A 26,503-nucleotide genomic window follows, 5' to 3' on the forward strand; every position below is an offset into this window, starting at 1 on the left:
CTGATCCAGTCACGTTCACTAAAAAATAAGCAGTCTGTAATTGGAGCAGTAATTGTATCAGAGCAGCAGCTGATTGCTTCCATGTTTATTGGCCAGAACATCAACAGAGCTACTAATTCATACAGTCTAACAGAAGTCAATTCTAATGCTGCTTCACAGCATTTGTAGTTGTCAAGCCATTAGAAAACAGTTCTGGAAAATGTTTTCATTTACCTGAGGTTTCACAAATAAGACTGTAGATTTACATACAGTACTTTTTGCATATATGTACCAAAACTCTTACTGAAGAAATAAATTACAAACAATGGTACAAAAGCACTCCAAGCCAACTTTTGTTCAACAAGAACATAACTGTGTGGATTTTACAGATTTATTTTTTGCATTACTCTTACAGTAAGCAAACTATTTAGTTTATACAAAATAAACCTGGAGTTTTATATAGTTAAAAAAATCATCTTTGGCTAAACAAAGCTCTATATTTATACATATATTTTTATATATATATATACACACATTAGATATTTTACATGACCATGTAGGAACCTGTACAAATACTTACAATAGACAGAACATTAAAAAAAAGTGTCACAATTTACAAAATAGGAATCCAGGTCAGAACCAAAACAGTCCCATCCCCTCCAACCTGTACAGATAAGAAAGTAAATAAACACAGACAAGGAATAAACAATTTCATAATAAAATACTGTCTGCTTTTCTGAGACAGAGAGGAAGCACTTAAGTAGTGAGGCTACTTCCCTCAGTGCCTTCGATATTGTGCACTTTTTGATCTATAAGGATATGATTAAGAAATACTCTTACTAGAGTCTGATTTTTCCTCAAACATAAATGCTGCTCTGCAAGCCGACTATTCTGAGAACAGATTTGGTTAGATCTAAATCTCGAGTAAGTAAACAATTGTCACAAACGTTTGTAAAGAACAAGCATGGATAGCTACAGAAATCCCCAACGATATCGCTAGGCCTTGCCTACGTAGCTCATCCGATCATCAAAAGCAAACGTTATAGAAGCAAGTATATATGATGGAAGACCGCCAGAACAGGCATTATAACTTACTCAAGTGATTCCTTTTAACAGTTTCCAAAGCACTGCCTAAAATGAGACTATACACTGTCTGGCAGCACGACAGTCGGTTCCACCGGTCATGTTTACAGTATTCCAGAGGTGTCAGTGGCAACATCACTGATGAATTATCTGATGGTTTATTAGAGTGAAAAGTCGGTCCCGTTAGTTACTACGTCTCGGGAAGGGAGCCAAAAATCATTATGCTGAAACTGAAGGAGTGTTCATTGGGTTCTGGAAAAAATAATTTAATCCCAGTTCAGAGGCAGTGCGTTTAAGTGGGCTAGTCTCAGCAGCTGCTCTGACTGAATAAAGACTACAGCAGTTCTGATCCTCAGTACCGACTAAAACCTCAAACATCACTGAATCCATAATGAAAGCATGACCTGCGCAACCCTAGAGGGGTGGAAAAAGAAAGCTTTTTAGAAATTTGGGATAAACCAGCAATATGTATATGATGTGTGTGTGTGTGCATATAGATATACACACACACACTTTTAGTATGTACTGGTGAAACTGGAAGCCTTTATAAGAGTCCTTTAAAACCAAAAAGTACCATGAATTTCCAAACAATTTGTAATGATAGATACAACCGCTGTCAAAACATGTCAAATTGTCAAGCTTTTGAAATTGCTTGTTTTTACAGAAAAGTTTTTCTCCCGATTAATTACTATAAAGTAACTTTTTGTAAAACTGTAAAAGTCTGTTTCTAAATTAATAGTAATAAAAATAAAAAACTTTTTTTTTTTGAAACAGAACAAAATGTTCATTATGCAGAAGACCTATGAACCTAAATTAGCTTAACTTAAGCACCTTTCCCAGATGTAGTTTGGAGAAGATAAATCAGCCTTTTCCAGATCAAAAAAAAGAAAAAAAATCCTTTCCTTCTGAAAGAAAAAAAAATAATCTGCTATACAAAATTCAATGCTAAGTCTTTCTGAATATCAGCAGAACTGCGAAGTCTTTTAAACTTCAAGATGGTTCTTGATAAATGAACACTCATCAGTCTATTGCACAATTTAAAAGAAACTGAAGAACTGGTCACTGCATTAATGACTGGCTTCATCGTCTCACAGCAGCTGGGTCTCATTCTATTTGACTTCGGAAACCTAAATGTTAGGAGTCTAATCTAAGCCAACTGTCTAGACTTCCTCCATTGTCAATGGAGACAGATGGGTACCCTCAAAGAGAAATTCATTCATCTCTTTCTGTTGAACAGGAGACATTAGGAAGTGGCTTACAGAACTTGTTTAAAGTTGAAGACGAACCCTACACTTTGCTAGATACTCTCCTCGAAACCCACTAATGCCCAACTGACGGAACAGTAAAGAACGACCTATTCCTTACCAACAGAATCTGATTACTAGAAAAGCAGCTTCTGGAATTACTGAATTATTGGAATCAGTGCCTCGACTTGTTTTAAAAGAAAAAGGCCTAACTTCTTAAAGTACCACTTTTTGTGCTTCAACATGACCACAGCCTATCTATTAGTCCCCAGGATTACTTACCAACTGGATTCCAAAGAACTCTTAACTTTCTAAAATCATGTTCTGATATCACCATATACAGTACTTCTGCCAAGATAAGCAAGAGCTACCATTTCCACTTGACTGCACGCTCACCCTTGCTCACAGAATACACTGAACCAACAGATGTCAGTCCCTTGAAGTGATACTGCTCCACTGGTACGTGCGCATTCTTTCTCAGCAGTTTGTTCCTGATGTTTCCTCTGCATTACTCTGTTGCTCTGATAAAACACTTCAGAGGAAACACGGACAGGGAGGTAATAATTAACAGTGCATCAGATTTACCAAACTTAGTACTCTGACTTGGATACCTCCCGCCAATCCTACCACACGAATGCAGTGGTTATTGTCCATCATTGCCGGTAACAGCTAAACCTGTAACCACAAAGCAGTTGGATGGCAAGTTTACTTGCACTTGGATTTCTTGAACAGCTTCATTAACTGCTTGAATCTTTCTGAAACCTAGTGGAGGACAAAAAAGGTACATTAGTAAGGCCCTGGATTTCCATACTAAGACAAACCGATCTAACAGCGTAAGGTTTTAAAAAGGACCATTATTTTGCGCTTCTTGTTTGCTTCCATTAAGTTTTAAGGGGAGAATTTTAAGAGCACCACAACCACATTAACTGGATTTGTACTACAAAGGATTGAGGAAGTCTTCCTGCATGCACCTTTGACATCTGAAATAGCCTCCAGGTTCATCCCAGAGGCCGCTAGCGGTTTAACACGTTTCTTTCCTACCAGTGAGAGGGTTTGAAAGGCAAAAGACAAAGGCTTCAAATCAATTGGACTTGAATTTTGCTTACTCACTTATGATTCAAATGAAAAAAAAAACAAACAAAAAACAAACAAAACCAAAGCCTTATTTTGTGCTACACAAAAAGCACACCTTATTGGCTATTTGCTACCCTCTTGTAGAACTGTTGTTTCAGGTATTTACAGCCCATGGTGCTGCAACTTGCCTCCCAGGAATTTTACAAAACTGGTCTGCAGATGAGAGTCCAACATTTTCCTTTGTTCCTCCAACACAACCTATATAGCGATCTCATTTGGTTATAAGCTAGCATTTCTTAATGCAGTATGCATGCTGCTATAGAATGGCTGCCATTCACTAAAGAGGTGGGTGGAAAGAATGGCATGAATAGACAGATACCACTGTTTTATATATGCCAACCATCCACCTCAACAACTTCTAAATCCCCCAAAGACTCTGTAAGCATGTAACACAACATCCTCAAAGCCAAAACCCAAGCATGCAGGATTTCCTAACTTACTCAAAGGGGGGGTATCTCCCTTTTTAGAGTTGGAGGACAGAAATTAAGATAGCAATCCAAGACAAGTACAAAGTTACATGCAAACCTCTGGAAACAGTCTACATTGAATGTGTCCTTTGAAGTTTCTTCATTAAAAAGGAAAAAGGAAACATTTTAATGAAAAATGTCCTTTTCGTAAAATCCTAGTATTTTTTATAGCTCTAATTATTTTCTGATTTATTAAATGCATGTCAAGGCTATTGGTTTCTCCAAATTACATTTCTTTATCTTAGTGCTGATTCAGCACCAGAGTCCTTTTGCCCCTAGCCTATCACTGAATGCAGCAGTATCAAGGTACCAATCAAACAGATACTGATGAATCCCAGGACCGTAATACTCTGTTAATGTGTATTTTTAAAAAGCAACATCTGGGAGAATCAGAGATTGATTTTTCAAGAACTCCCCAAAAAAAGGCATGAGGGAAAAACAGCTCCAAATTAACAAAGATCTCCAAAGGTCTTTGTTCAACTGCAATCACAAAAATATCAATGCAGTTGTTATCAAGAATAAGAATGGTAATACCTACCTGATTGGGGCTTTTGTTCAGCCTAGTGGCTAAGGAAACAAAGGTTTTACTTGATGGTCCTTTTCTCTGACATTCCAGTAAAATTTCTCGGTCGTCATTTCTACAGCAAAAATGGATTTTTAAAGTTTTAAGACAGATTTGCACATGTGCACAAACAACAAAAAAACAACCTACATGAATATATAAAATTCTGAACGCTTCCGAACTACAGAACATGAATTCGAATAGCAGCAATGAACTGATGGAGGACTCCCCCCTCTACTGGCACAGAACAACGGAGTCAGTATAAACAAGCAAGTGGCAGTGAGATAATCCTGCCCTTCCTGACAGGAATATTAAAGGAGTTAGCCCCAAACCAACATCATTTAAAAGACTTTTATGCTTCTAAAGCAGAAACTTAAAGTTCAGTTGTAAGGAACTCCTGAATTCAACAGGGGCCAGTAGTCTGAAGCAGACTTGTCTCAGTTTGCATGGCTAGGCAGCACCTTTCACCAAAGGCCCACAAAAGTTCAGAGACTAAACAGAGAGATGTCTGCCTTCCGTAAGTGGCTTAATACAACAAACACACAGAGCGTATCCACAGTTCAAATGAGAAAACAGGACTAGGAGTCTATTCATAACTGTGCCACTGATTTGCTGTTGGCCTTGTTAATCAGTTTAGGTGTTTGTAAAATGTATACAGACACTATTGTTATACAGTAGCTACCACGTATCTTTGGTTGGAATATACTGTATTCAGTAAAATCTATTTAACTTCCTCCATTTCACAGAAAACCATAATGTTAGCCTAAAAAATTGTCTATTTAAATAGCATAGTTCAAAGATGTACAAAGACCGATACAGAGAAAACAGTTATATCCACAAGGGAAATTTTAATAGTATCATCCTCTCTCACTGGTTTGCACGTTAAAAATCATATTAGCTTTTATAGTCTTTTTTTCCTGAAGGATTTTATTTAAAAATGCTACCTCGAAACTTACTACCTGTCTGATGTTTACTTCAGAAAAATGTCTGTCCTGGATCTTTCAGGAGCCTCTATATACGCTGTATATACAGCGTGTGTTTCCACACAATATCTGGGCTGAATGGTTGACACTCCACGAATGGAGCACACTTCTGCAGATGGAGCAGCGGAGACCCCAAAGCAGTGAACTGTTGGCTCTCGTGCCTTCTCTCAGTGGGGGAAATCTTCGGCCACTGCCCTTTGTCCAGTCACCAATGCTCCCAGGCCTTGCAGGAACATCAAAGACTTCCACCCCTGCAGAGGCTAAGTGCAATTTTGGGGCAGGAGAGCCAAAAATTACAGATGGTACAATACAGTAGAGGTCTTGTTACTTGAGCATATAATCTTTAAAAACAAAAGTAAAAAATACCCATGCTTTGGTAGATTTGGGTAAGTGAAGGAATTAGTTACAACGTATGGGAGTCTTACTCTTTTTATGGCACATCTGATTTAACCTACCCAAGAAATAATGAAAAAAGTTCTCTTCCAAAAGCTGCTACATGAAGTAAGTTCATTTCTTAAGTTTGTTTTCCACTGGACAACAAGGGTGAAACAGACTTTGGTACTTTTCAATAGTACTCTAAGGAAAGAAATCATTTTCACAAAGCCATCCTGCACAAACTCCTACACTGCTATTTGAAGAAGGATACAGAGCTGCTGAATAACTTCAGCTATCAGCTCAATATCCTCTTTTTCCCACTTTCCAGTGTATTACATAGCTTAAAAATACAAAAGAAAAGAAGAAACAGATCAAATAGGAAATTATTACCTTGTCCAGGAAACTACTACTTCTCCCTTTTTTTTAATGATGTTTTTGGCATACAGACTAGGCGATGACGCACACGAAGCCAAAGGAGAAGAGTCTTTGTTTTGCTGCAACTCATTATTCTTAGTGTAACATTGTTTGTGTCCCAAATTTATCTCTTCAGATTTCGTGTCACTTCCCTCGCTCTCTTCACCCACTTCTGTTTCTTTTCGTTGCCTTTTCGAGTTGGAATTCTCTTTGACAGCCTCCTTTTTACGTTTTTTATTATTTTTGTCATCTATGCTTATTTGGGAACCCACATCAGTATTTAAAGTGGGTTTTTCTTCAAGATTACATTCACCTGCTACAGTCTCATTGGAAAGCTCTTCTGTTAAGTCTATGAATCCATCAGAGCACTCTTCCAGTTCTTCTTTTCTATCACAGATCTCCGAGTTTCCCATAGGAGCTTGCTGACTCCTGTTATCTGCAGCAGATTCCACTACGAAACATGAAGTTTCTTTAACGGCATCGTCTGTTAAGTCTATGCAGGACCCTGCACCGCATCCAACGGGAAACAAAGCTTGGGATTTAACACCTGTTTCATTTAAGCTTTCAGATACTTTCAATTTGTGTGTCTGAGATTGCTCAGAGCCTTCATTTGAGCTTTCAACACTGCAGTTATCTGTGTTTGAAGGTTTTCTACAGGGCCCAAGCAAGACAGGAGTTCCTTCCTTTCCTGTGCTACTGCGAGACTCCTTTAGAGGCTGAGGCAAGGCAGGATTTTGCTCTTGCCCAGTGCCAGCATAAGGCACCTGATCCGCCTTAATCAGATCGGGTTTGACAGTTTCCAGCACGGTGGCAGCTACGGCACTCTGCCTGCCCCTTTCTTTTTCACCACTTCTCACTTCCTTGTCATTCTTGGCTGAGGATGCCCGTGCCTCCTTCACTGAAGCCACCTGATCAGATGCTGCTGCGACAGACGGCACCGCACGCCTTATCTTCACGATAAAATGATCGTTGGATTTCTCCATGATTACTGCTTGCATCGGTAGGCTGGGGCGACACTGAAAGCCAGGAACAATCGGACGGCTGGTCCACGATGAAGAACAACTTGACCTACTGCTCGAGTTATCGGATTCTAAAGCCAAGTGAATGTCTTGTTCCGTGGCATCCTCCTCTTCAAGAAGTGCATCTTCGCTGTAATGTGCGCTGAGGACACCCTCGGGAGTTGAGCCAGAACTACTCTCGGGCTTTAGGAAGCTAAGGTGGGCATCTGATTTCAAAGGTGATGGAATCGTCAAGGAAACAGCCAGATCTTCGAGGAGGATAGAAGAAACGAGCGATTTGTTCTTTTGTAAACTGCATTCATCTTCTTTGCACGAAGTCGCGCCTGTAGGAACCTCAAACATGCAGCTTTCGTCCAGTACATCTGGATCGACAGACATCTGAAGCCTCGTTGTTAAAGAGGGAGCTCTCATGGGTGAAACAACAGGCCAGCTGACATCTTCCACCGATCGAGATTCCACAGGAACCTCCTTCGGAGCAGCCTCTTGCACTAGCTCAGCAGCATTACTTCTGCACTTATGACTATCTGAAAACTGTTTTTCTGGTGTCCTGAATTCCCACTCGTGTCTGTCAGCGTTGCTACCGACATTTTTTTCCAAGAGATCAGAACCTTGCAGCAAGCTTTTGAAAATTTCGCCCATCTGAGCATCGCTTACAAGATTAAACGTAAGACTGGATGCTTGCTGTTCCGTGAGCAGCTCGTAACTAAGATCAGACTTGTTAGCATCTCTGGATAGCTGGAATCCGTCTTTTTCATGTTTTGCACCCTTCAAGGGAGTGACAGTGCCTTGCAGATTATTCTCTTTAGAGGGCTGCACTTTGGTTAGGGAATTCCTTGTGTTATCAATGGAGTTGAGACATTTTGTAAAGGCGGTTTTTGGTGCATCTGTTTTATTCTTCTCATGGTGACCCTTAGCTCGCTGATAATCCGCAATGTGCTTCGAAAGGATATATTCTTCAGGTTTTTGAGATCTGGCTTTCAGAGACTTTTTTCTAGATCTTTGTACATCATTTTTATGGCCAATTTTGTGGTTTTGTTTTCCTGTTCTTTCATGCTTCCCTTCCTCACTCTCATTTCCCACCTTTACCATGTCACATTGTTTTACAATGATTCTCTTTATCTTGTCAAATAAGTAGTCAAGCTGTTCGTCTACAAATTTCCATAACTGTTTTTTCATATCTGATACTTGTTGTTCAAAAAGACGGTCCACTATTGCATTCTTTTTAACTTGCTTAAGTTTTGACTCTATAATATCACATATATTCAATTTTAACGTCTCACCTAACGTAGACATTTTGGAAAAGTTCAGGTATTTTATTAGTGACGTAAAATTTATGATAGCAGATTCAATAATTCTGTGAAAATGCTGAACTGGGAAGTGCACCTTGAACTTCATATAATTTTTCCTCATCTGTTTTCGTATAGCTCTTAGCATCTGCATGATTTCTTGTACACTTGAAGGTTCAACTATAACTTGAACTATTTTTTCAAGACAAGTGATGCTCACCGTTTTATTTTTCTTCATATCCTTTGAGGATCTGAAAGCCTGGTTTTTATGCCTCTCTCCATTCTTCTTTGTACTTACTTTCACAGCAACAAATTTTCCATTATCTTCGCTGCAGCACACGGTTTTGTTCTTTTGATTCTGCGGACTGCTGGTCAAATTCCGTGTTTCAGGAGAAGTTTTTGGTCTTGGAATTTTTGGATTTTCAGAGCTTCTTTCTGGTTTAGTTTTTTCTTCATCTTCATCACTACTTATGATTTCTCCTTCTTCTATTTCATCTGAAGAGATACTCAGCTGGGACTCCATCTCTAGGTGTTCATCAGACATGCTAACTGGCTTTTGATTTTCTTTATTTACCTCCTTTGACAAGTTCTTTGAGGGGCAGACGATGACTGCACCTTCAGGAATTAAATCTAGAAAAAGAAAACAGTTTGCCAATCACCATAAAGAATGCAATTATAAATAGGTATTTTGAGAAAAACAGGATCCTATTCTGTAAAGTGACTCTGTTCAGAATGGTTAGATAGAAATTGCCACTGACAACCCAGGGAGTTTGAGCTTCAAAGGGCAAATAAGGACTGGACATTTCGCCAGAGACGCACGATCTATCTTACAAACATATGCATTGAAAAGAGAAAAATCTGTAAGCTTCCATCAGTTTTGAACTTCTTTCCACTCACTTTAACAACTTTTATGAACACTGCACAAGCTGAATTAACGTTGACATCATTACGGATTAACATTTGCATACAATACTTGGTTTTCTTTAAATAGTTTCACAATGAAAACAAAATGAGCAGTATGAATACCCTATTAGTGTCAGCATTCAGCTAACTTTTCCCCCACTGACAAAAAGGATCTACTTAACCCTTCAAGTCTTCCAATACACTAACTTACTAAACAAAAAGAGAGGCCCATTATAGTAGGCGCTGTACACATGATAAACTCCTGTCTCAGTTTTTGATGCATTTAAGATTACCGGCACCACAAAGAAGCAAAGCAGGATATGAAGAAAAAAAAAAGTTTGCTTAAATTTGGAGAAAGCCTCAAGTTCAGGTTCCTGAATGACAGAAATAATGAATGAGATACATGAAAGGCTGAAAGTTCTGCCAAATGTAGAATGCCTTCCTATTAAGTTTATGTCCCACCTGAAAGTTTATTGTTTTATATTTTTGAGATCATTAAATACGTATTTAATAATTATTTTAAATTCAAAACAAACACTTTTGTTAAGAAAACTAAGCACTTACAGTTAGCTACAAAGCAGGATGTTACAAAAGAAGAAAAGACAAGCTAATTGCCAGTGTACAAAAAATCCACTGAAATGCCTATGTATTGATTAATGAGTTTTGCAGCTAATTATAGGCTTGTTGGACACTCTAGTTAATAAAACTCCCATGTTCAATCTCACATAGATTAGACTGCTTAACGACCTCTAACAAACATTTCATCTTACAAATGATCCTATCTAAATTTCTCCCCATAAAAAAATGAACTTGTGATTAACGCTTTCAAGCAGTATTTGAAAACGTTTACACGGATTCTGCGGGAGCAAAAATGTACTTCTTTACTGCCTCCATTCCAGTCTCACAAGGATCGACACCTCAAACTAATCAATGTGATGCTTTGACAAACTAGAGCACAAAATGAAAGTGGTCAAAATGCACTATTGATACGTCCCCCCTTCCTGCACAAGGGAGAGATGGGAGTGCTGAATTTCAAGGCCAAGAGAAGCCACAACCTCCCATCAATTTAGCAGATGCAGAACATTTGACGGGCATATTACTAGTTAGATCACAAAGGAAATGAGGCATCTAACTTCCCAGATGAAACCACTGCGCTGTGATATGGTAACAAGTTCTGGACAGGACTGGCTCCTCTAATAAGCAACCCAGGGAAACAGCACAATATGAGAAAAATACTTCGATGTGATGTTCAACTACCCTGCTCCCATGTCACCCCAGACAGTTCAAAGGATACAAACCACTGCATGAGTGAAACAAACCGCTAAAGCAACTCACGCTTGAGAGAGTAGCTTTCTGAAGTACGAGAGAGAGAATTTGAGACTAACCCACACTAAGATTCACAAAACAAAGCAAATCACAGCAAAACAAAGGTTATAACCTGAAACATAAGAAAAAGGGTTTCAAGGTCGCTCTCTCATTCCTCTTCTACTAGGAAGTCAAAACTTCCAAGAAAACTTTTTATTAGTTGCAGAGCATCACAGGAAGCTTTAAGAATCACATAAGGAAAAGATCTAAATGTTGAGTTCAGCATTTTCTCTTCCTTTTTGTGCTGCCACCATATTTTATCTCTTTGACATCTTGTTTAGGAGTCAGCTCTTACTTGATTAATGGTGTATCCTAGTGTTCTCTGATTTGTTCGACTTTTTTGCCCCTGACTGCCTCATAGTTATACCTTAAAACTCACAGTGAAATTCACTCAAATGTAGAGTTCTCTTAGCTGACGGTCTCAGGTAATCTTTCCAGTTTTCACACAAATAAATACTTGAATGAATACGATCCTAATTAACTTTCACCTTAAAATTTCAGAGCAATACCTAATGAGATACAGTCAGAAGTAACCACAATTAAGAAGCATACATATATGATTTTTGAGAAGTTTGTAAATCAACTCTTATTGCAACCGTTCAGCGTTAAGCAGTAACTCCAATTTTGCTTGCCCTACAGTTCCATTGGCTACAACCCTGACTGTAGCATTAAACGGTTCCATATAAACAAAAGGACCATTATGACTTGAACAGCTAAAGAAGCAATCTGTACTGAGAAAGCGGTTAAAAGGAAGTAATTTCTCCTTTCCGTGAATGCCTCTTTTAAGGCTTTATGCCTAGAACAAATCAGAACACATGTATACGAATACCTTTGTTATAACTCTTCCCAAGACCTTTGCAGGGACTTTCCATCCTAAGTGCTTTTGCCAGAGGGCGCATCGGGCTGTTCAGCGGGCTGATCGCTTTCGGGATGTACCTCAAGTGATTGAGATCGATGCTCAGTATTGAACTGTCATCATCAACAGGTACCGGGTTGGTTTCTCTCTCTTTAGTTCTAGGGTACACCTCGCCCATAAGAGAAGTTGTTGTACTGATTTCAGTGAAGTCTGGCTCCAGACCGCAGGGATTCTGGTCGAGCAATGGTGCATCTGGATCAGTTACTGCAGTTCTGTCAGGTGACTGAGATGTACTCATGCTCGTTCCACAAACAGTCTTTTCCTCAACAGGAGGCTCCATATTTTCTGCAGCCAACTGATCACCATCCTTCGCTACTTCCATTAAAGAGTCTGGTTTTGTTTCATTGATGTCACCCGCAGCCTCACAGGACTCCAAGTCACCAGAACTTTTGGCTTCCAAGTCCCCTAAGCCAAGGTTTTGAGAGCCATGGTGGTCTGCTGAGTTTTCTGTGGCAGCAGCTAGCCATGTTTTATCTTCCTCTTCTTTCTCTGTTGCTGACTCAGGAAGGGTTCCCATACTTTCACTGTGCGGTTCGGACCGTGCCACTTCTGCTGCTGGCACGTTATCGTCCTGCCTCACCCCTGCTGTCACAGGCAAGTTTTCACATTGTGCCACGCTCCCTGCCACCTCCAGGGAGGAAGCTTCAGGGTGATCCAGATCCATCACGGCCACTGCTGAGGCTTCTGATTCAACCGGACCACAAGGCTCTGCTGCTGCTGACAAGGTTTCAGCCAGCATCTCATCCGGAACCAACACCTCTGCTGCTCCTGGCAAGGCCGGGGACTCTACCTGGCTCGCTACCGGTTCTGGTAAGGTTTCTGAGCTCGCTTCACTAGTTGTCACTGCTGGCAGTGCTTCAGGCTGTGCTGGGTCTGCTGCTGCTCCTTTCAAGGCTTCATTTTCAGAACTGACAGAAGCAGGCAGTGCTGGTTCCACGCCGATTTCAGCTGCGCTGTCCTGAACTTGTAGTGTTAAATTAGCCTGCTCTGCGGGAGCACAGTTAACAGGGTGGGCAGAGTCTACCATTTCTGCCTGCAGAGTGAGCTCTGCAGTTCCCTCATCTGCAGCCTTTCGGGAAGGTGTTTTAAGTCCATCAGGTGGAGAAAGGCATTGTTTTTTTGCAGGAGAGAGAGTTAAATTCAGCTTTTCCATAAAGCTAAGTTTTAAGTCCTTGCTTTTCGTCACAGTGTGATCTTTAGTTTTGGAAAATTTATGGTCTTTTAAACCATCTGCTACTCTTGGTGTTTCTTCTGACTTAGAGGACTTGTTTCGTTCACTTTTTGCAATGTCTGTACCCTTCTTGAATTCCTTTGCATACTGGTGAGAAATCTCTTTTGTAACTTTTCTCTCATTTCTAGAATGTCTATTTTCATCCTGATTGTCCCTCTCTCTTTTCCTTTTTTCTTCGGTTCGGTGCTTCTCTGATTTGGAATGTGCTGTTTCCCATTCGTATCTACTACTGTTTTCCTTGAAGCGTGCGTGTTTATGCTCTCTGCTGCTGGAATTAGAAGGTGAGGACCTCCCTTCTCGAAAGCTGTGATCATTTGCTCCCCTGTCTCTCTTGCAGTCAATGTCTCTTCCTTTTCTAGACTCCTCCACGTGACATTTACGTGATTCATGAAGAGTCTTTGAATGTTCATTCTTGGAGTGTGGACTGCTCCCTCTACCAGACCTTCTTGGCTGCTCCTGTAGCTTTTCATTTGGTTTAATTTTTTGGCCAGAGGTTTTTTCGTCTTTATCATGTGTTTTAATGTCTTTTTTAATCACATTTGGTGATCTCTCATCTGCGTACAATTCTCTTGATAGACATCTGTCTTTACCAGTAGCTTGTTTCTCCCAAGAAGAAACGCCCCTTTCTACTCTTCTTTCTAAAGCCGGGCTGCTTTTGAGTTTTATGCTCTGACTTTTTTGTTGCAACTCATTTTTACTAACCTTCTCGGAAAAGGTCTTCAGCTTTTGATGAGGATCTGAATTCCCCTCTTCACTATCAACACTGTTACAATTACCACTGTTACCAGTGCTCTGATGTACTTCTCTTTTGTATTTGGTGACATTTCCCCTACTGTATTGTTCATCACTTTTCATTTCTTTTTTCTCCTTTCTGTTATCCTTGTTGCAACTGTGGTCATGGTTCGGTAGACATAATCGAGCACCATCGTTGCAGAGCTCTTCAGGAGGGTATCTCAGTACGTATGGAGTGTTTCTTTTTTCGGAGCTAGACTTCCCATTGTCCCCATTATGAGATGAGTAACTGTGGTGTATATCCTTTGAACAGTCATTTTTCACTCTGTGTTCCACCTTTACACTGTCACCTAAGTCAGAAGGTCTGAATTTGGATTCTTTAGTTTTACACATCTCTGAAGACCGTCCATTAGTTGACCCAGGAAGATACGCTCTGGTGAAGCTACTTCGATGATTGGGAAATTCCGATAGCCTGTTTATACAAGGACAAAACATACCTCATATTAGTTTTGAAATTTATTTTAAAATAACTGAAACCAAGTTACAATATCTCTCTACAAACTTGTCATCCTTTCTTTCAGCTCCAAGTTGAAGAAAACACGGGATAAAAGAAGTTAAATAATTTCCACTAACACACAGTAAAATAATATAATTGGGCCTAATTAACACTTTTAGTAATTTAAATTAATATTTCGTTATCCAGCAAGAAAGAGAGTCTTTTGCTAGGAAAAAGTTGTTCTTTACATACCCATGGTTTGCAGTATTGGTGATTTAAAAAAAAAAAAAAAAAAGAGCAATTCAATAGTTTACTACTGTGCAGACTGGCAGCCAAAAGAACAGGCACACAACTGTGCTTACTCTACCCACCGAGAAAACAAACTACTGAGGTTGAAACTTGCCACAAGCTACAGAAAGCAAGTAGTAAACTACAATAATCAAGCCTCATCAAGGCCAGGTGCTACTGCTGCAAGGTCATCATAAGAAAAAAAATAAAAATAGAAAATTACAAAGGCACACATAGTCTGTATAGCCTGAACTCTTACTCGTTACTGCAAGCACTCAGTAAAGTTACCTCACCAGAACAAAAAATGAGACATTCCTGCCATGTTCAACAAACTACTTCATAACAAGGACATGATAAAAGGCAGTGGTGACTTCCTTAAACACCTTCCACTATTCTCAAAAGAATCACAGATTGTGTCTAATCCATGCAGAAGCAAACAGAAGTGATACTAAAAAATGATGGCAGCAAACCACCTTTTGATTTAAGCATAAAGTAGCAGTGTCCAATTGTAAGAAATTAGTTCTTTACCTCCAATACGTAACAGGATTGGTTTTGCCTTTTAAAACTGCACACTCCTTTTGGAATGAAACAGTAAATTTAAATATGTAATAATCAGCTTATGCAACTGGCTATATTCCAAAATTGTGCAATTGTGTGATGAGAATTGAGCTTCACATTGAATACTGCAGCTGTTGTAATCCAAAGCCCTTTCCTATACTTTTGTTTAATTTTGAACTGTACTGTCAAGATTTTGCCATTAAATTTGTATTCATGAGTGGTGAATGCAATTGTATAGAATATTTTTTGAGATAAACACTAACAATTTCCCTGAAAGATATAATCTTTGAAGCAGCCTTCACAGACAGGCTGCTGAAGGTGAGCTAATTTATTACAGACCATCCAACAGGCAAGGCGTATGTCTAAGACCTCCAAGTGCCACTTTCCTCATGATTTTCCACGACAGATGCCTCCAAAATAGCTAGGTCAAATACCTCATTCAAAAATTTTCACCACTGTCAGAAGGTACTGCAACGGAGTCTGAAAAATCTTTAATGACAGTTGAGTATGCAAAACAAGAATATACTTCAAAAAATGTAATTTGGAACACCAAATACTATGCTCAAGGTGTGAAAGTGACAGTTACTGTATCACAACCAATCAACTGAAAGAACGACACAAGGTAAAACCTCTTGGCTTCAATCTGGTAACTTCTCATTTTTTTGATTTGGAAAAAAAATGGCATAGTTAATACACATACAGCCTCTAGCAGGATAATAGCAAATGAACCTTCTTCTTCATTACATCTTTTGGTGCAAGAAAGTGCCAAATGGTCAAACTGAAACACAAACAAACCGATGATGTGGCTGACATCACACAAGCGACAAGCAGGTGACCTTGCAATAAGCTAGCGTCCTAAATCGTGGACTATTACTTTGGTTTCAATCAGTCTAAAATCCTTACACTCAATTACTGCATACTTAAATATTTCCAAATCTTCCTTACAGTACGATTAGTAGTACACAGAAATGGCAAAAAAAAAAAAAAAAAATCCTCTAGCTGCTGTCCTCCACCACTGGAGAGAGGATTTTCACATCTTGCCTTGAAAACATTATATAGTCTCCTTATTTATGTTCAATGACTATTTGAAACGTTTCATGGAATTCATCTCTCTATGACTATAAAATAGAGCAGTTCCAAAGCTGAACCTTGCAAAATATCCACTATGAAACATGCAAGGTTGTTAGATAACCCAACAGGAATGGGTGATTAAACAAATCAAACAAAAAAAGAAGTGACCGTCAGGCAAACAGTCACCCTTTGTATTCCTCCTTGTTTTCTCAATTAGAAACCAAAGACCCCACCAAGCAAAAAAAAAAAAAAATACACACCTATTTTCTCAGATACACTATTGCAAAACTACTCAGTTATTTACTAGGTAATGATTTTACTTAGAATACACACAAAGTTTGTAAGAAAGTATATAAAGGTGATCAGACAAAAAGCATGTTTGAAGTTCCGCTGTCTAGCTGTACCTTTGATGGAGATTACTGATTTCTTCATCCTTACGGTTAATTTCCACTCTTGCTGTTTTGATAAGTGCTGAAATATTCTTTTTAAGAGCTTGGTTTTCATTCTGTAGAATGATGTTCTGTTTTTTAAATAAATACAAAAAGAAAGTGAGAGGGGTAGGGAGAGAAGGAAAGAGAGAGAAAATAAGAATTAGCTGAGGAATCCAAATATGTAACAAAACAGTAAAAAACAATTGTTAGAAAAAGTCCTATCATATCTACAGTGACAGGAGAACAAGAGAAATGTTTTGGAGAAGTCAGAATTATTAAGATTCAAAGGATTTTTTAAATTATTATTACTTTTTAAACATCACTCATATTTCTGCTCCTGTTTATGTTCCAGGTAGTCACTTAGAAAAAAAAAAACAGAGCTAAAAACCTACAATCCTCCCTTTTGCTTCATTCTTTTACTCATTTTGTTGCTTTCATGGTCACTGCATCAAATGACAGATGCAGCTTTTAACAGCTTTCAAGAGATTGAGGGAAGGTATCAAACACAACTTCGGGTGCTCTATCATTCTCACATTTCTAGACGCTTTGTTCCAGAAGCCTGTCTGTCAATCCTAGAGACAGCCCTTCTTTTAATAACTGTCCTCAGCAGAGCCTGCTCAGAGAAGCAGACAAATTTTGCAGGAAACAATACAGAAGTGTCATAGAGCAGAAACTGCTTCCTATTTCAAAGCATAGAATGTTTGGGACTTATCTATAATACACGGTAGAGCACGCAGCAGAATTGCCCAAGGTAATCGAATTATATGGGATGGGATTAGATGGGATGGCACAGCACGGGGGCACTAGCTCAAGCTGAAGATAAGTTCAGCCTTATCAAAATGGCACTCTGCTGAACACAGACATCCTCTTCCAGTTCTAATGACAGCTCAGGTTCCTTGCAACCCGCTTCCTACTGCATTACAGACAGATTTCTATCAACCAGACAACCATGGATTTTTCTGATAAACAGTTATTTAACACGCTTAATTTTTAATCAAAGAGATAAAAGATAATTTTTTAAGCATTCCAAGTCTTACTGCACGCAACTCAGTAAAACAAGTGAAGTTACCTGGTGATTTTGTCACACGATATCCTAACAACTCTCCCGACACCTACAGAGGTGTTTTACAATCCATCCATGTAATGGATTCATTCTGGAGAGAATATGAAATTAACTCCCTCTCTCTAACCAATATTCAGTTTGTTTTACATAAATCTTGACAATATTGCCCTTTGAACTACAGTACCTGTGCCTGTATTTCCTTGAATTTCTTCATCAACTCTTTAATTTGCTGTTGACATTTTCCATACTCTGCCTGCAACTGTCAAAGAGAGAAGAATTCACAGTACAGAAGTGGACTTAATCACATAAAAAAGTGCCTCCCCCAGATTTAGTTTGTTAACACAGCAATTAATATTACGAAGCTCTGTTTTTCCAAAAATACATCTCCAAAGCCATATTAAAACAAAAAGCTTCAATACACTCCAACGGGCATAAAATTCACTAAAATGCCACAGACATTCAGATAAGAGGGAACCTATGTGTGCTTGCCCAACAGTCAGGCTAGAGAGTAACAGGAAGCCAAAGTATTGTGAAATTAAAGACAAGATAATTGGGAAGCAGGAGCTCTCAGAGCCCTACAGATGGGAACGTGTTTGTCAGATTTTATATAATACAAAATAGGAAATAGGAAAAACATGACAGAAAGTTAACTAAAAAACAGACTGCAAAGGACATTTTCTCGTTGAGATCACAAAATTAAATAAAAAGCATTTAGTGTGAGCCATTCTTTAAAATTAGATGTCTATAAAGCTTTCACACAAAAATGGACAACTTCCTTATTTGCCGTTTTTGACAGTCAATTGTTTTCAAACTTCTGAAGCGACATTTTCATCATTTAGCAGCTTACTGGATGTTTCGCTCCTGCTTCTCCTCTAGTGTATATCTGTGGACGATTTTCCCTTTTACTCTGAATCTTGAGTTTATAGTTAAAATGTGTCTTATTGAGCAGGACACGTGATGCTGCACGAGCAAACGTTGTGCTGACTGGCTAGAAGCAGTTATCTACTGCATAGTTGTCTTCGGTCCTGAGTACACACGAGTTCGATTCATGCCCTATTTGCATTAGTCTGTTAAAATTTCTTGGGTGACACATCGAGACCAGCCTTGTGTCAGAAGGTTGAACAAACATTTACCTAGAAAGAAATCCTGGTAAATTTCTCCGTAACATAACTGATACAACTTGCATGCAAAAGGATGCTAAATGAGAACAGACCACGCCACAGACAGAGTGAAAGATTTACTGATTCTGATAAACTTGCTGACAAGCTTATGAACCAACTCTTGGTTTTATTCCTTTACTTAAATGTGGTTTGCCTATCTTCCCAATAACGCAAGCATACTGACAAACGTTTTTGCAAGTTACAAACAAAAATTGGGAAAAAACCAGAAACACTAAAATTATTTGTCACATTAATACACACCTCATTGTAAGATGCTTCCTTTGCAGTTCCTTCTTCAATTAAGATCTCATCAAACAAGTTTAAACTGTTTCCAACTGGTGTAGAATTTGGAGCAGAGTTGTCTGTAGAAAGAAAAATAAATTACACAAAGAAATTTTCCCAGCTAGACTGCACTGTGTCACCAAGGAGAAGACATGACCTAATCAAAAGAAATTTCCATCCTGAATTTCAACATTTGCATTAGTTTTATTGGAATTATGTGATCCAATTTACATCAACATAAAAAGTAATGATGGAAATTAAAGTTCAACTGAAAGCACCACGTTAGAAAAATTACAGAATTACAGAATACCTAACAACAAAGATGGGTGCATTTTGTGACTGATAAGTTGTTGTGAGTCAAAGTAGAGCTACCTCGCAGTAAAGCTACCTAATTTACAAAGCATGAAGGGCTACACCTAAGCAGTGATGCAAGGTTCCACAATTCTAGAGCCACCAGGTTGCAGAAAGTTAAAATAAATATGTACATCCTACAATTCGTTCAGCTTTTGGCCAGACTTGTCTTTGAAATATTTGCAGTTGAAAAACATTTCTGAGAAAAAGAAAACTCAGTTGCCAGTGACCTACAAATTCACAAACCCAGATTACTTGTTCAGAATAAAATGGGAGGAGGAAAGAAGGAAAAGAACTACTGTAGAGTTGGTGTGGAGTTGAATCGCATGCTTCTTCTGTTGAATAAATGTTCTATGCTGCTTCACAGTCCCTCACAAATGTAAACTCCCTTGCTTTAGTTCCAAAGACATGAAAAAAAAAAATACACCCAAATTACTTAGGTTAACAGTGCTCTTTCCTCAGTGAGCCTGTGTGCTCTGCTCACCTAATACACATTACTGACAGGACCTGATTTACAACACCTCTGAAACACGGATGAATTTACAGTCAAATAAACGAAGTAAGCTATCAAACCTGTGCTTCAATCTTTGGATGATACTGTAATGCAAAAAGTATTAATGCAGTGCAAGAAGACGTGCAAATAACATCTGTCACAGCAAAAATCTCACCAATCTTCTTTTTAAATTAAAAAAAAAAATCCCTCAGAATTAAACTATATCAAATAATTTGTAACGTGGGAAATGTCTGCATTTTGTTACCTTACTCCTCCCTGCATCTTTTACTTTTACACACCAACGTATTTCAGTACCTGAAATATGGACTTATACATCTTAAATGTGCTAACAAATACAAAATGGAAAATGATGTACAGATGCCTTACGGCTACAGGATGCAGTACAGTCCTTCCATAAAAATTCAAGGCATTCGCAGAATAAGGTCAGCAGAGAAACACCAGAAATCGCGTTTAATTAAACTGGACTTTAAGACTCCTAAAAAAGAACACATTACGGGCCCATTTCTTTCTTACCTTAAATGAAATTATGGTGACACATAAAAGAGGAAAATAACTTACATTAGCATGTGAAATTACTGAGAATGTAGCAAAAGGTCCAAAGGACCTACTGAATGTACTGTATCACATAGTGATATGTTTTGGAGCTCTCATTGGTGATTTAGTGATCAGTGACTGTTGGCTCTGGTCCTGAAACTATTTAAAAAACACAAAAGGAAGGTGCATTTTCCAAAGTAATGTGTCTTGTAGCGAGGCACAGAGCTGAGGTTTCTCTGCGCCCTTCTATATGCCCCAGGTCTCTTAAAATAGCCAGCATCACATGAAAACTATCCTATAATTCATTTAGCTAAAATATTTAAGAATTCCCAGCTGTATTTATACAGAGTATAACATATATGTCTTCAACTTAAACAAGTAAAACACAGAAGCATATGTCAGCCCAGCTAAATATAAACTTGATGCTAACTGTCGCCTTGCTTGAAACCAGCCTAGAAAGCACAGAGACTGCAATTCTTCGAGCCAGTTAGTGAGATATGTTCAACCTACCAGGAACCGTCAAGCCATTGTCCAAGCCATCGTAAATATCCACTGAGCTCTCATCACCTTCCTTGAAGGGGGAAGCTTCAGCTAAAGAAAAAAAAAGAAAACCACAATGTACCAAAGTAAACATTTAATAAACTCTAACTTTCTCATAATTACAGGTATGATCCTAGGGTACTACATAAGAGTGCTAATAGTAGTTGCTATGGAGAAAAAGTTCTTTAGTCGCCAAGGAGCAAAGATCAACTCCTACATCTTACAAGAACTGTACATGAAACAAGTTATATGGCTTTAAATACAGGTAAAATTTAGAATTACAAACTGGCAAAGCCAACTTGGTCTGAATTTGAAACTTATTTGTAGAACACATTGAACTCAGAAGCTGTATCACTCAGAAGCACAGATAAAGAACTGCTATCATAAACCAAGTACTGTTAAAAGAACTATTTCTCACGAAGTAACAGAAGGCATTGTAACAGTCCGTACCACAACTCAGAAAATTCCCTTCAGTTTGCCAGCTAATTAAACGTTAACTGGTTCTGCAAAATGGTTTCAATGTAAATTTCCTCAGCCTGCCTTCCTGTCTTTTTTCCCGAGGCCTCTGTGCCACTCTCATCTCCCGTGTCTGGATCTCGGCAGCAAACACCGTTGCCGTTACGAAAAGCACCGACACCCCCAGACTTTCTGAGGTGGGGAATCTCACAAACGCGTCAGGTGAGTCAAATGTGGGTGAGCTGCTGAGCTGGAAACGCTGTCAGAGCACCCTGGCTGCCTGTGCTAGGTCAGGCGTTGGTGAATTCCTCTTAAAAGTAAGAAATAAAGGAACAAAGCTCTTAATGCGGCTAGGTATACGCCTCGCTGGGGGATAATGGGGGTTAAACTACGCACGACGAAGCAGAGGTGAGCGGGCTGTTGACCTTACCGTCGCAGCGGCTCCCCGGCCCGTCCTGCCCCGCCGCCATGGCGCGGCCTCCCTACGGCCTCCCCATGGGGACGGAGGCGCCGCAGCCGCCTCAGCAGCCCCCAGCCCAGCCCCCTCGGCTCCGTCCGGGGGCGACACCGGCGCCCGGGGGCCGGCAGGGCGCGGAGGGAACCGGGGGGGACCGGGGGGGACCAGGGGCGGGGGGGGCGCTGCCCGCGGCCCGCCCGCTCCCAGCGCTCCGCCGCCGCCGCCGCTCCGCAGGCCGGGCGCTGAGGTGCGGGGCGGGGGGGGGGGGAAGGGGGCAGCCAACGGCGGCGGTCGACGTCAGCGCGGCCCGCCCCCGGCACCGAGCGCTTGGCGCCAAAGCGGGGAGCGCCCCGCCCCCTTCCCCTCCTCGGGACCTAGCACTGGGGTGGGGGGGAGAGCGCCTACATCTCCCAGCGTGCAACGCGCCGCCCGTCTCGCCCGGCAGCGGGCAGCGGCGCGGCGCGGCGCATGCCGGGAGGCGTAGTTCGGCGCGCGGCGGTGGGCGGTGATTCCCCTCCCCGACACGTGACGTCGCGGCCGGATGACGTCACGGAGCAGAGGAAGCGCGCCGCTCCGCGCCACACGTGGCTGCCGCCGGTAGCTGCGCACGACCCCCCCCCCCCCCTTCCCCCCCGTGCCGTTACCCCCCCCCCCCCCCCCCCCCCAACAACAACAACAACAAGATGGCGGCGCTGCGGCTGCCCCTGGCCCAGCCCCTGCAGCTGCTGGCGGGCAGGAGCGAGAAGAGCGGCGCCGAGCTCGGCAGGTTCCTGGCGAAGCCGGTGAGTGCCGCCGTGACCCCCCCGGACCCCCCTTCCCCCCCCTATTTCCACCATTCCCCCCCTCACGACCCCCATTTTACCCCCTCTCCCCCCCTCTCCCCGCCGCGCCGCCATTTCGTGGCACCGGCTTTCCCAGCGCAGCACCCCTGAGGCAGCGAAATTTTGGGAGGGGGGGGTTGTGACGGCTTCGTTGTCCCCCGCCCCAGGCCGCCCGCTGTTCGTTTGCCCCTGGGGTGGGAAGTGGGGGGGTGTCTGCTGGGGGTTTGGTCCTTTCTGGGCACGGCGGTGCGGCGAAAACATCCTCGCTGCGTGGGGTTTTGTGCGAGCTGCGCGTCTGGCGTGTGGGAGAGGCGAGGCTCTGCTCCGTTGTGCCTGTGGAGCACCTGAAGGTGTTACAGCCAGATATCGGCACGTCAGGTATCGTGCTGCTAGTCCTCGTCACGATACAGCTTTTGAGGCCCCTAGGTTCTCTGCGCTTTAGGACTCCTTGTTTTCTTCAAGGCCACGTTTTCTTTCCAGTGTTGAGAAAATGACCCAGCTGTTTGAAGGTGGAAAGCTGAAGTTACCACGTTTTTTCAGAATATTGGCTTTTTCACTTCAAGCTGCTGTCTCCTGGTTACAGCTGGGGAAAACTTTCATACTGCTAATCGAGGTTCTCCATCGGTAGGCAGGTGCCTTTTCCTTCTTCCCCTGCAAATCATGGGATCAGAGTAGAGTTAACTCAAGAATATATTCATTCCTATATTTGAGCATTTGTGCTAGGTGGTGGAAAGGTGCTGAGCAGGGTGACCCAGAGCCACCGAGCTCTGACACTGCGAAAGGGGCTGTGCCCTCTGGCAACAGCTGGGAGGGAGGCGCTTCGGGTTTAAATGTCTCGACAGCTGGAAATTGGTGAAGACTGATTATCTACAGAGCTTCCGGAACAACGGCGTGTTCTTTTGAAAACCAAATTGCTATTTCCAAGCTTTAAAGCTACGTATTTAGTTGTATGTTAGTCTTGTTTTGCTGCAAAAACAACTAGAGGCTCCAGTTATTTTTACCTGGTTTTCTTACCAGTTGCTTTGTGTGTAACTTAGCTCCAGATTTCCAGAATGTGTGTTTTCTCTTAACTATGTTTTCCTGTCATCTTATTTACTCCATATTCTACAAATTGCTCCTAACAGAACTTGCCCACAACCTAAGTAAGGAATAATCTTTTGAGATTTGTACTAAGATGCTCTTCGTGTGGTGACGGAAGGTTGTCCTTCAGTATGTAGCAGAAATAGAGCCTTTTATGTAGAATATTAATATGTCACTAACTCTGCAAAGGTACAGCAAATTTCTGTGCTCTTAATGAGGAAAATGGGACAAAAAGTTCTCTAGAACAGCCTTCATTTGTTTCTTTCTAAGTAAAGCAAACTGTCTAAGCAGTAGGTTGTAAGTGGAAGGATTTGTGTGCTGAAGTTTTTCAGAAATAGAACTTCAGTTTCTGTAGATATCAGTGGTTTATTCATATGTACTGACACTGCTCTAGTAACTATGTATTGCGCTGCATCGCTTCAAAAGCTTGTAAGTAAACTTCCAAAAAAATATTAAGTCACAATGTTAAATTTTTTTTACATGCAATCTGTTCCATTAGCACAGCTGCAGTAATGGTTTGGTATTTTACTGTGGCAGATACAAATTTAGAGTGGCATATGGGTATACCATCGAGGACTGTGCTTTTGGTTTGGTGCAGTACCAGTGATTTATTTAAATCCAGAACGCCTTCATATGTAGAATTGGAAATGCAGATTGTGTGCAAATGTGCACGCTTCTGGCTCTCTGTGATGGTGTGATTTCGGTAGAGTTGTTCATTAATATGAAAGGTAAAAAACTCATAGGAAGGGAACTTAGTGAAAAAATATCCTTATCCTTTTCTGTCCTTCACATCCCTCACAGTTTTAAGCGCTGTGCATATATACTGAAAGATAAAAATTAATGAACAGACCCTTTAGGGTGTCTCCGGTGCTTAGTCTACGGACCCGTCTGAAGGGCACCAGGGATCTCGGGCACTCTGTTCCGCATCTCCCGTTCCAGTCTGTTGCTGTTTTGGCTGGCCGTCCTTCGTTTTGCCTTTCTCTTTTTCTGTGTGAAAGTGAAACCTATTTTAATAATAGTTCCAAACTTGTATTTATAGTCCTCTACTCTTAGTATTTTATAGCAAAAAGTACCTTTTTTTCTTAAAAAAAAAAATAAATAAAAAAAAAAAATTACTCACTGGATGTCAGAAAAATGTCCTGATGTCCTGACAGCTAAGGCAGGCTGTTTTTTCCTAAAATGTGGCTCAGCTTTTTGTTTGAAAGTTTAATTAAGCTTGAAGATGTAACCCTATAAGTAAGGGAAGGTACGTTGCATTTGTCTCAGAGTGTATTCTCATGTCCTATTTCTGGTTGTTTTTTTTTGTGTGTGTGGCAATCTGTGTGCTGACTGCACAGCGCTGGAGGAGGAAGTTCTCTCTGGTTTTGCAGGTAGCTGAAGTTAGCACCCTCTTCTCCTTGTGAGACTGTGTATTCCACCTGCCATTTATTTATGTATTGTTTTTGAGGCATGTGGGTTAGAGGAGTGCAGGTTCCTGCTTTCCTTTATCTTGCTGACCTGGAGAGCTGCCAAAATAAGTGGTCCAGCTCTCTTTTCTCTTGGCCTATATGCACATCTCTCTGTTGCTCCTCTTATCCCGGATCTAGCAAGCGTGCTAATGCAGAAAATCCCTTCAATTTTCTCTCCCAGTGGAAGACTTTGGGAGGGGGATTAGGTTGGATCTTCTGGCCAAACGTACTGCTGTGCAGTCAGGTCACTAGACCTGACCTGAGGGAACGTGGTTCTGCGTTGGCAGGGAAGAGGGGCTTAAATGCGCAGCCCCCTGCCCCCATGTCAGAAGAGTCCCAGGGTTAAACCTGTGCAGTGTGACTGGGGGGACTCCTGCGAGCTGTCATCAGGGATGTGGCTTTCCTGGGAACTCGGATTGCGCCTTGCTGTGATCCTTTCCCTTCCGAATCTGGGGTTTTGGACTCAGCTAGTTCTTGATAAAGGCTTCTTGTGAGTGCTGACTGAATGTGCTGTGCAGGTTGACGTGCTGCTGGAGGAGCAGTCAGGGTCTTGTTTAATTCCAGCTCTCAGTCCTACCTGGGCTTCTCTTTATTGCCTCTTTCAGTAATAATACGTGACACGTGCATTTGTTGGGTATTTGGAGGGTCAGGCCTTCGCGATGCTTTCTTGTATCAGCTGTTTGGGACTGCGGGCACAGATCTGCTGTCCTGGATTTGAACACTGACGTTAAACGCTTTCCGATCAGCTGTCCTTTGCTACTGACTAAGAAAGTTGTGTATTTCAGGAAATCAGTGGTAGCTAAAATTCCTCTCTCACAGTATTACTCTTTTCCAAAAAGTTTTTGATTTAAATTCTGAGAGGCTCTGAAATCCAGCAGACAGTCTCTTTGTGGAATGAGAATTTTTCCACTGTGATCAGTTTTTTGATCAGTTTTATATGTCCTAAGGGTACTGCACGGAATGATTTAAAATTGCTTGCTCTCACAAAATTGCTAATGGATTTGGTGCAGGGTAGTCATGTAACTACAGAACGTTACTGAATCAGACTGGTTCATTTACGTTTATTTACTGTTTTAGTGTTATTTGTTCCTTTTATTTGTTACTGAAAGCTCTGGTTAATAAATTAAGCACCCTGTTGGTACCTCATGTGGGTAGCCAAAGATGTATTTGATTTGGAAACTGAAGGTAATTTTTATTTTTTACTGTGAAGTTTATCTTCTATTCTTTTGAGCCATGTTCCTTTTAACAGCTTGTCAGTCC

At 40.9% G+C, this 26,503-nt stretch overlaps 2 protein-coding genes across 7 annotated transcripts in view; one reads left to right on the forward strand and one right to left on the reverse strand.

Annotated features, from left to right (window-relative positions):
- Positions 1-57: 57 nt before the first annotated feature.
- CASP8AP2 (caspase 8 associated protein 2) lies at positions 58-22,164 on the reverse strand. 3 transcript variants are annotated; one of them, XM_080586597.1, is made up of 9 exons: positions 21,868-22,163; positions 20,952-21,032; positions 19,022-19,122; positions 17,785-17,859; positions 16,511-16,626; positions 11,644-14,165; positions 6,218-9,176; positions 4,446-4,545; positions 58-3,068 (listed from the first exon to the last, which is right to left on the reverse strand). In XM_080586597.1, the coding sequence occupies exons 1-9, from the start codon at positions 21,905-21,907 to the stop codon at positions 3,012-3,014; spliced, it is 6,051 nt and encodes a 2,016-aa protein (XP_080442723.1). In that variant the 5' UTR covers positions 21,908-22,163; the 3' UTR covers positions 58-3,011. The 3 variants fall into 3 exon arrangements, 1 of the variants encoding a protein (XP_080442723.1); XR_013949038.1 differs by lacking the exon at positions 58-3,068 and adding an exon at positions 5,429-5,712 and having other exon boundaries at positions 21,868-22,164; XR_013949039.1 differs by lacking the exon at positions 58-3,068 and adding an exon at positions 5,426-5,712 and having other exon boundaries at positions 21,868-22,164.
- Positions 22,165-22,322: 158 nt separating this feature from the next.
- MDN1 (midasin AAA ATPase 1) overlaps positions 22,323-26,503 on the forward strand; it is a 98,902-nt gene continuing 94,721 nt past the window's right edge. For 3 of the 4 annotated variants that reach the window (XM_080586593.1, XM_080586594.1, XM_080586596.1), the window contains exon 1: positions 22,476-22,676. In XM_080586593.1, coding sequence (XP_080442719.1) covers positions 22,578-22,676 — 99 coding nt within the window. In that variant the 5' untranslated portion in view covers positions 22,476-22,577. Of the gene's footprint in view, positions 22,677-26,503 lie in introns of all 4 variants that reach the window. The other variant, XM_080586595.1, reaches the window with a different exon arrangement.

Source organism: Anser brachyrhynchus (assembly GCF_964034855.1).
Source record: "Anser brachyrhynchus genome assembly, chromosome: 3".
NCBI classification, from domain to species: domain Eukaryota; kingdom Metazoa; phylum Chordata; class Aves; order Anseriformes; family Anatidae; genus Anser; species Anser brachyrhynchus.

Bases quoted from the DNA above. Each gene is read 5' to 3' on its own strand.
- CASP8AP2 (XM_080586597.1), bottom strand. From the start codon at position 21,907: ATGGCGGCGGGGCAGGACGGGCCGGGGAGCCGCTGCGACG. The intron at 21,033-21,867 runs GTAAGGTCAACA...TTTTTTCTTTAG, and splicing joins GCCGGGGAGCCGCTGCGACG to CTGAAGCTTCCCCCTTCAAG. The intron at 14,166-16,510 runs GTACAGCTAGAC...TTGTATAAACAG, and splicing joins ATCAGTAATCTCCATCAAAG to GCTATCGGAATTTCCCAATC.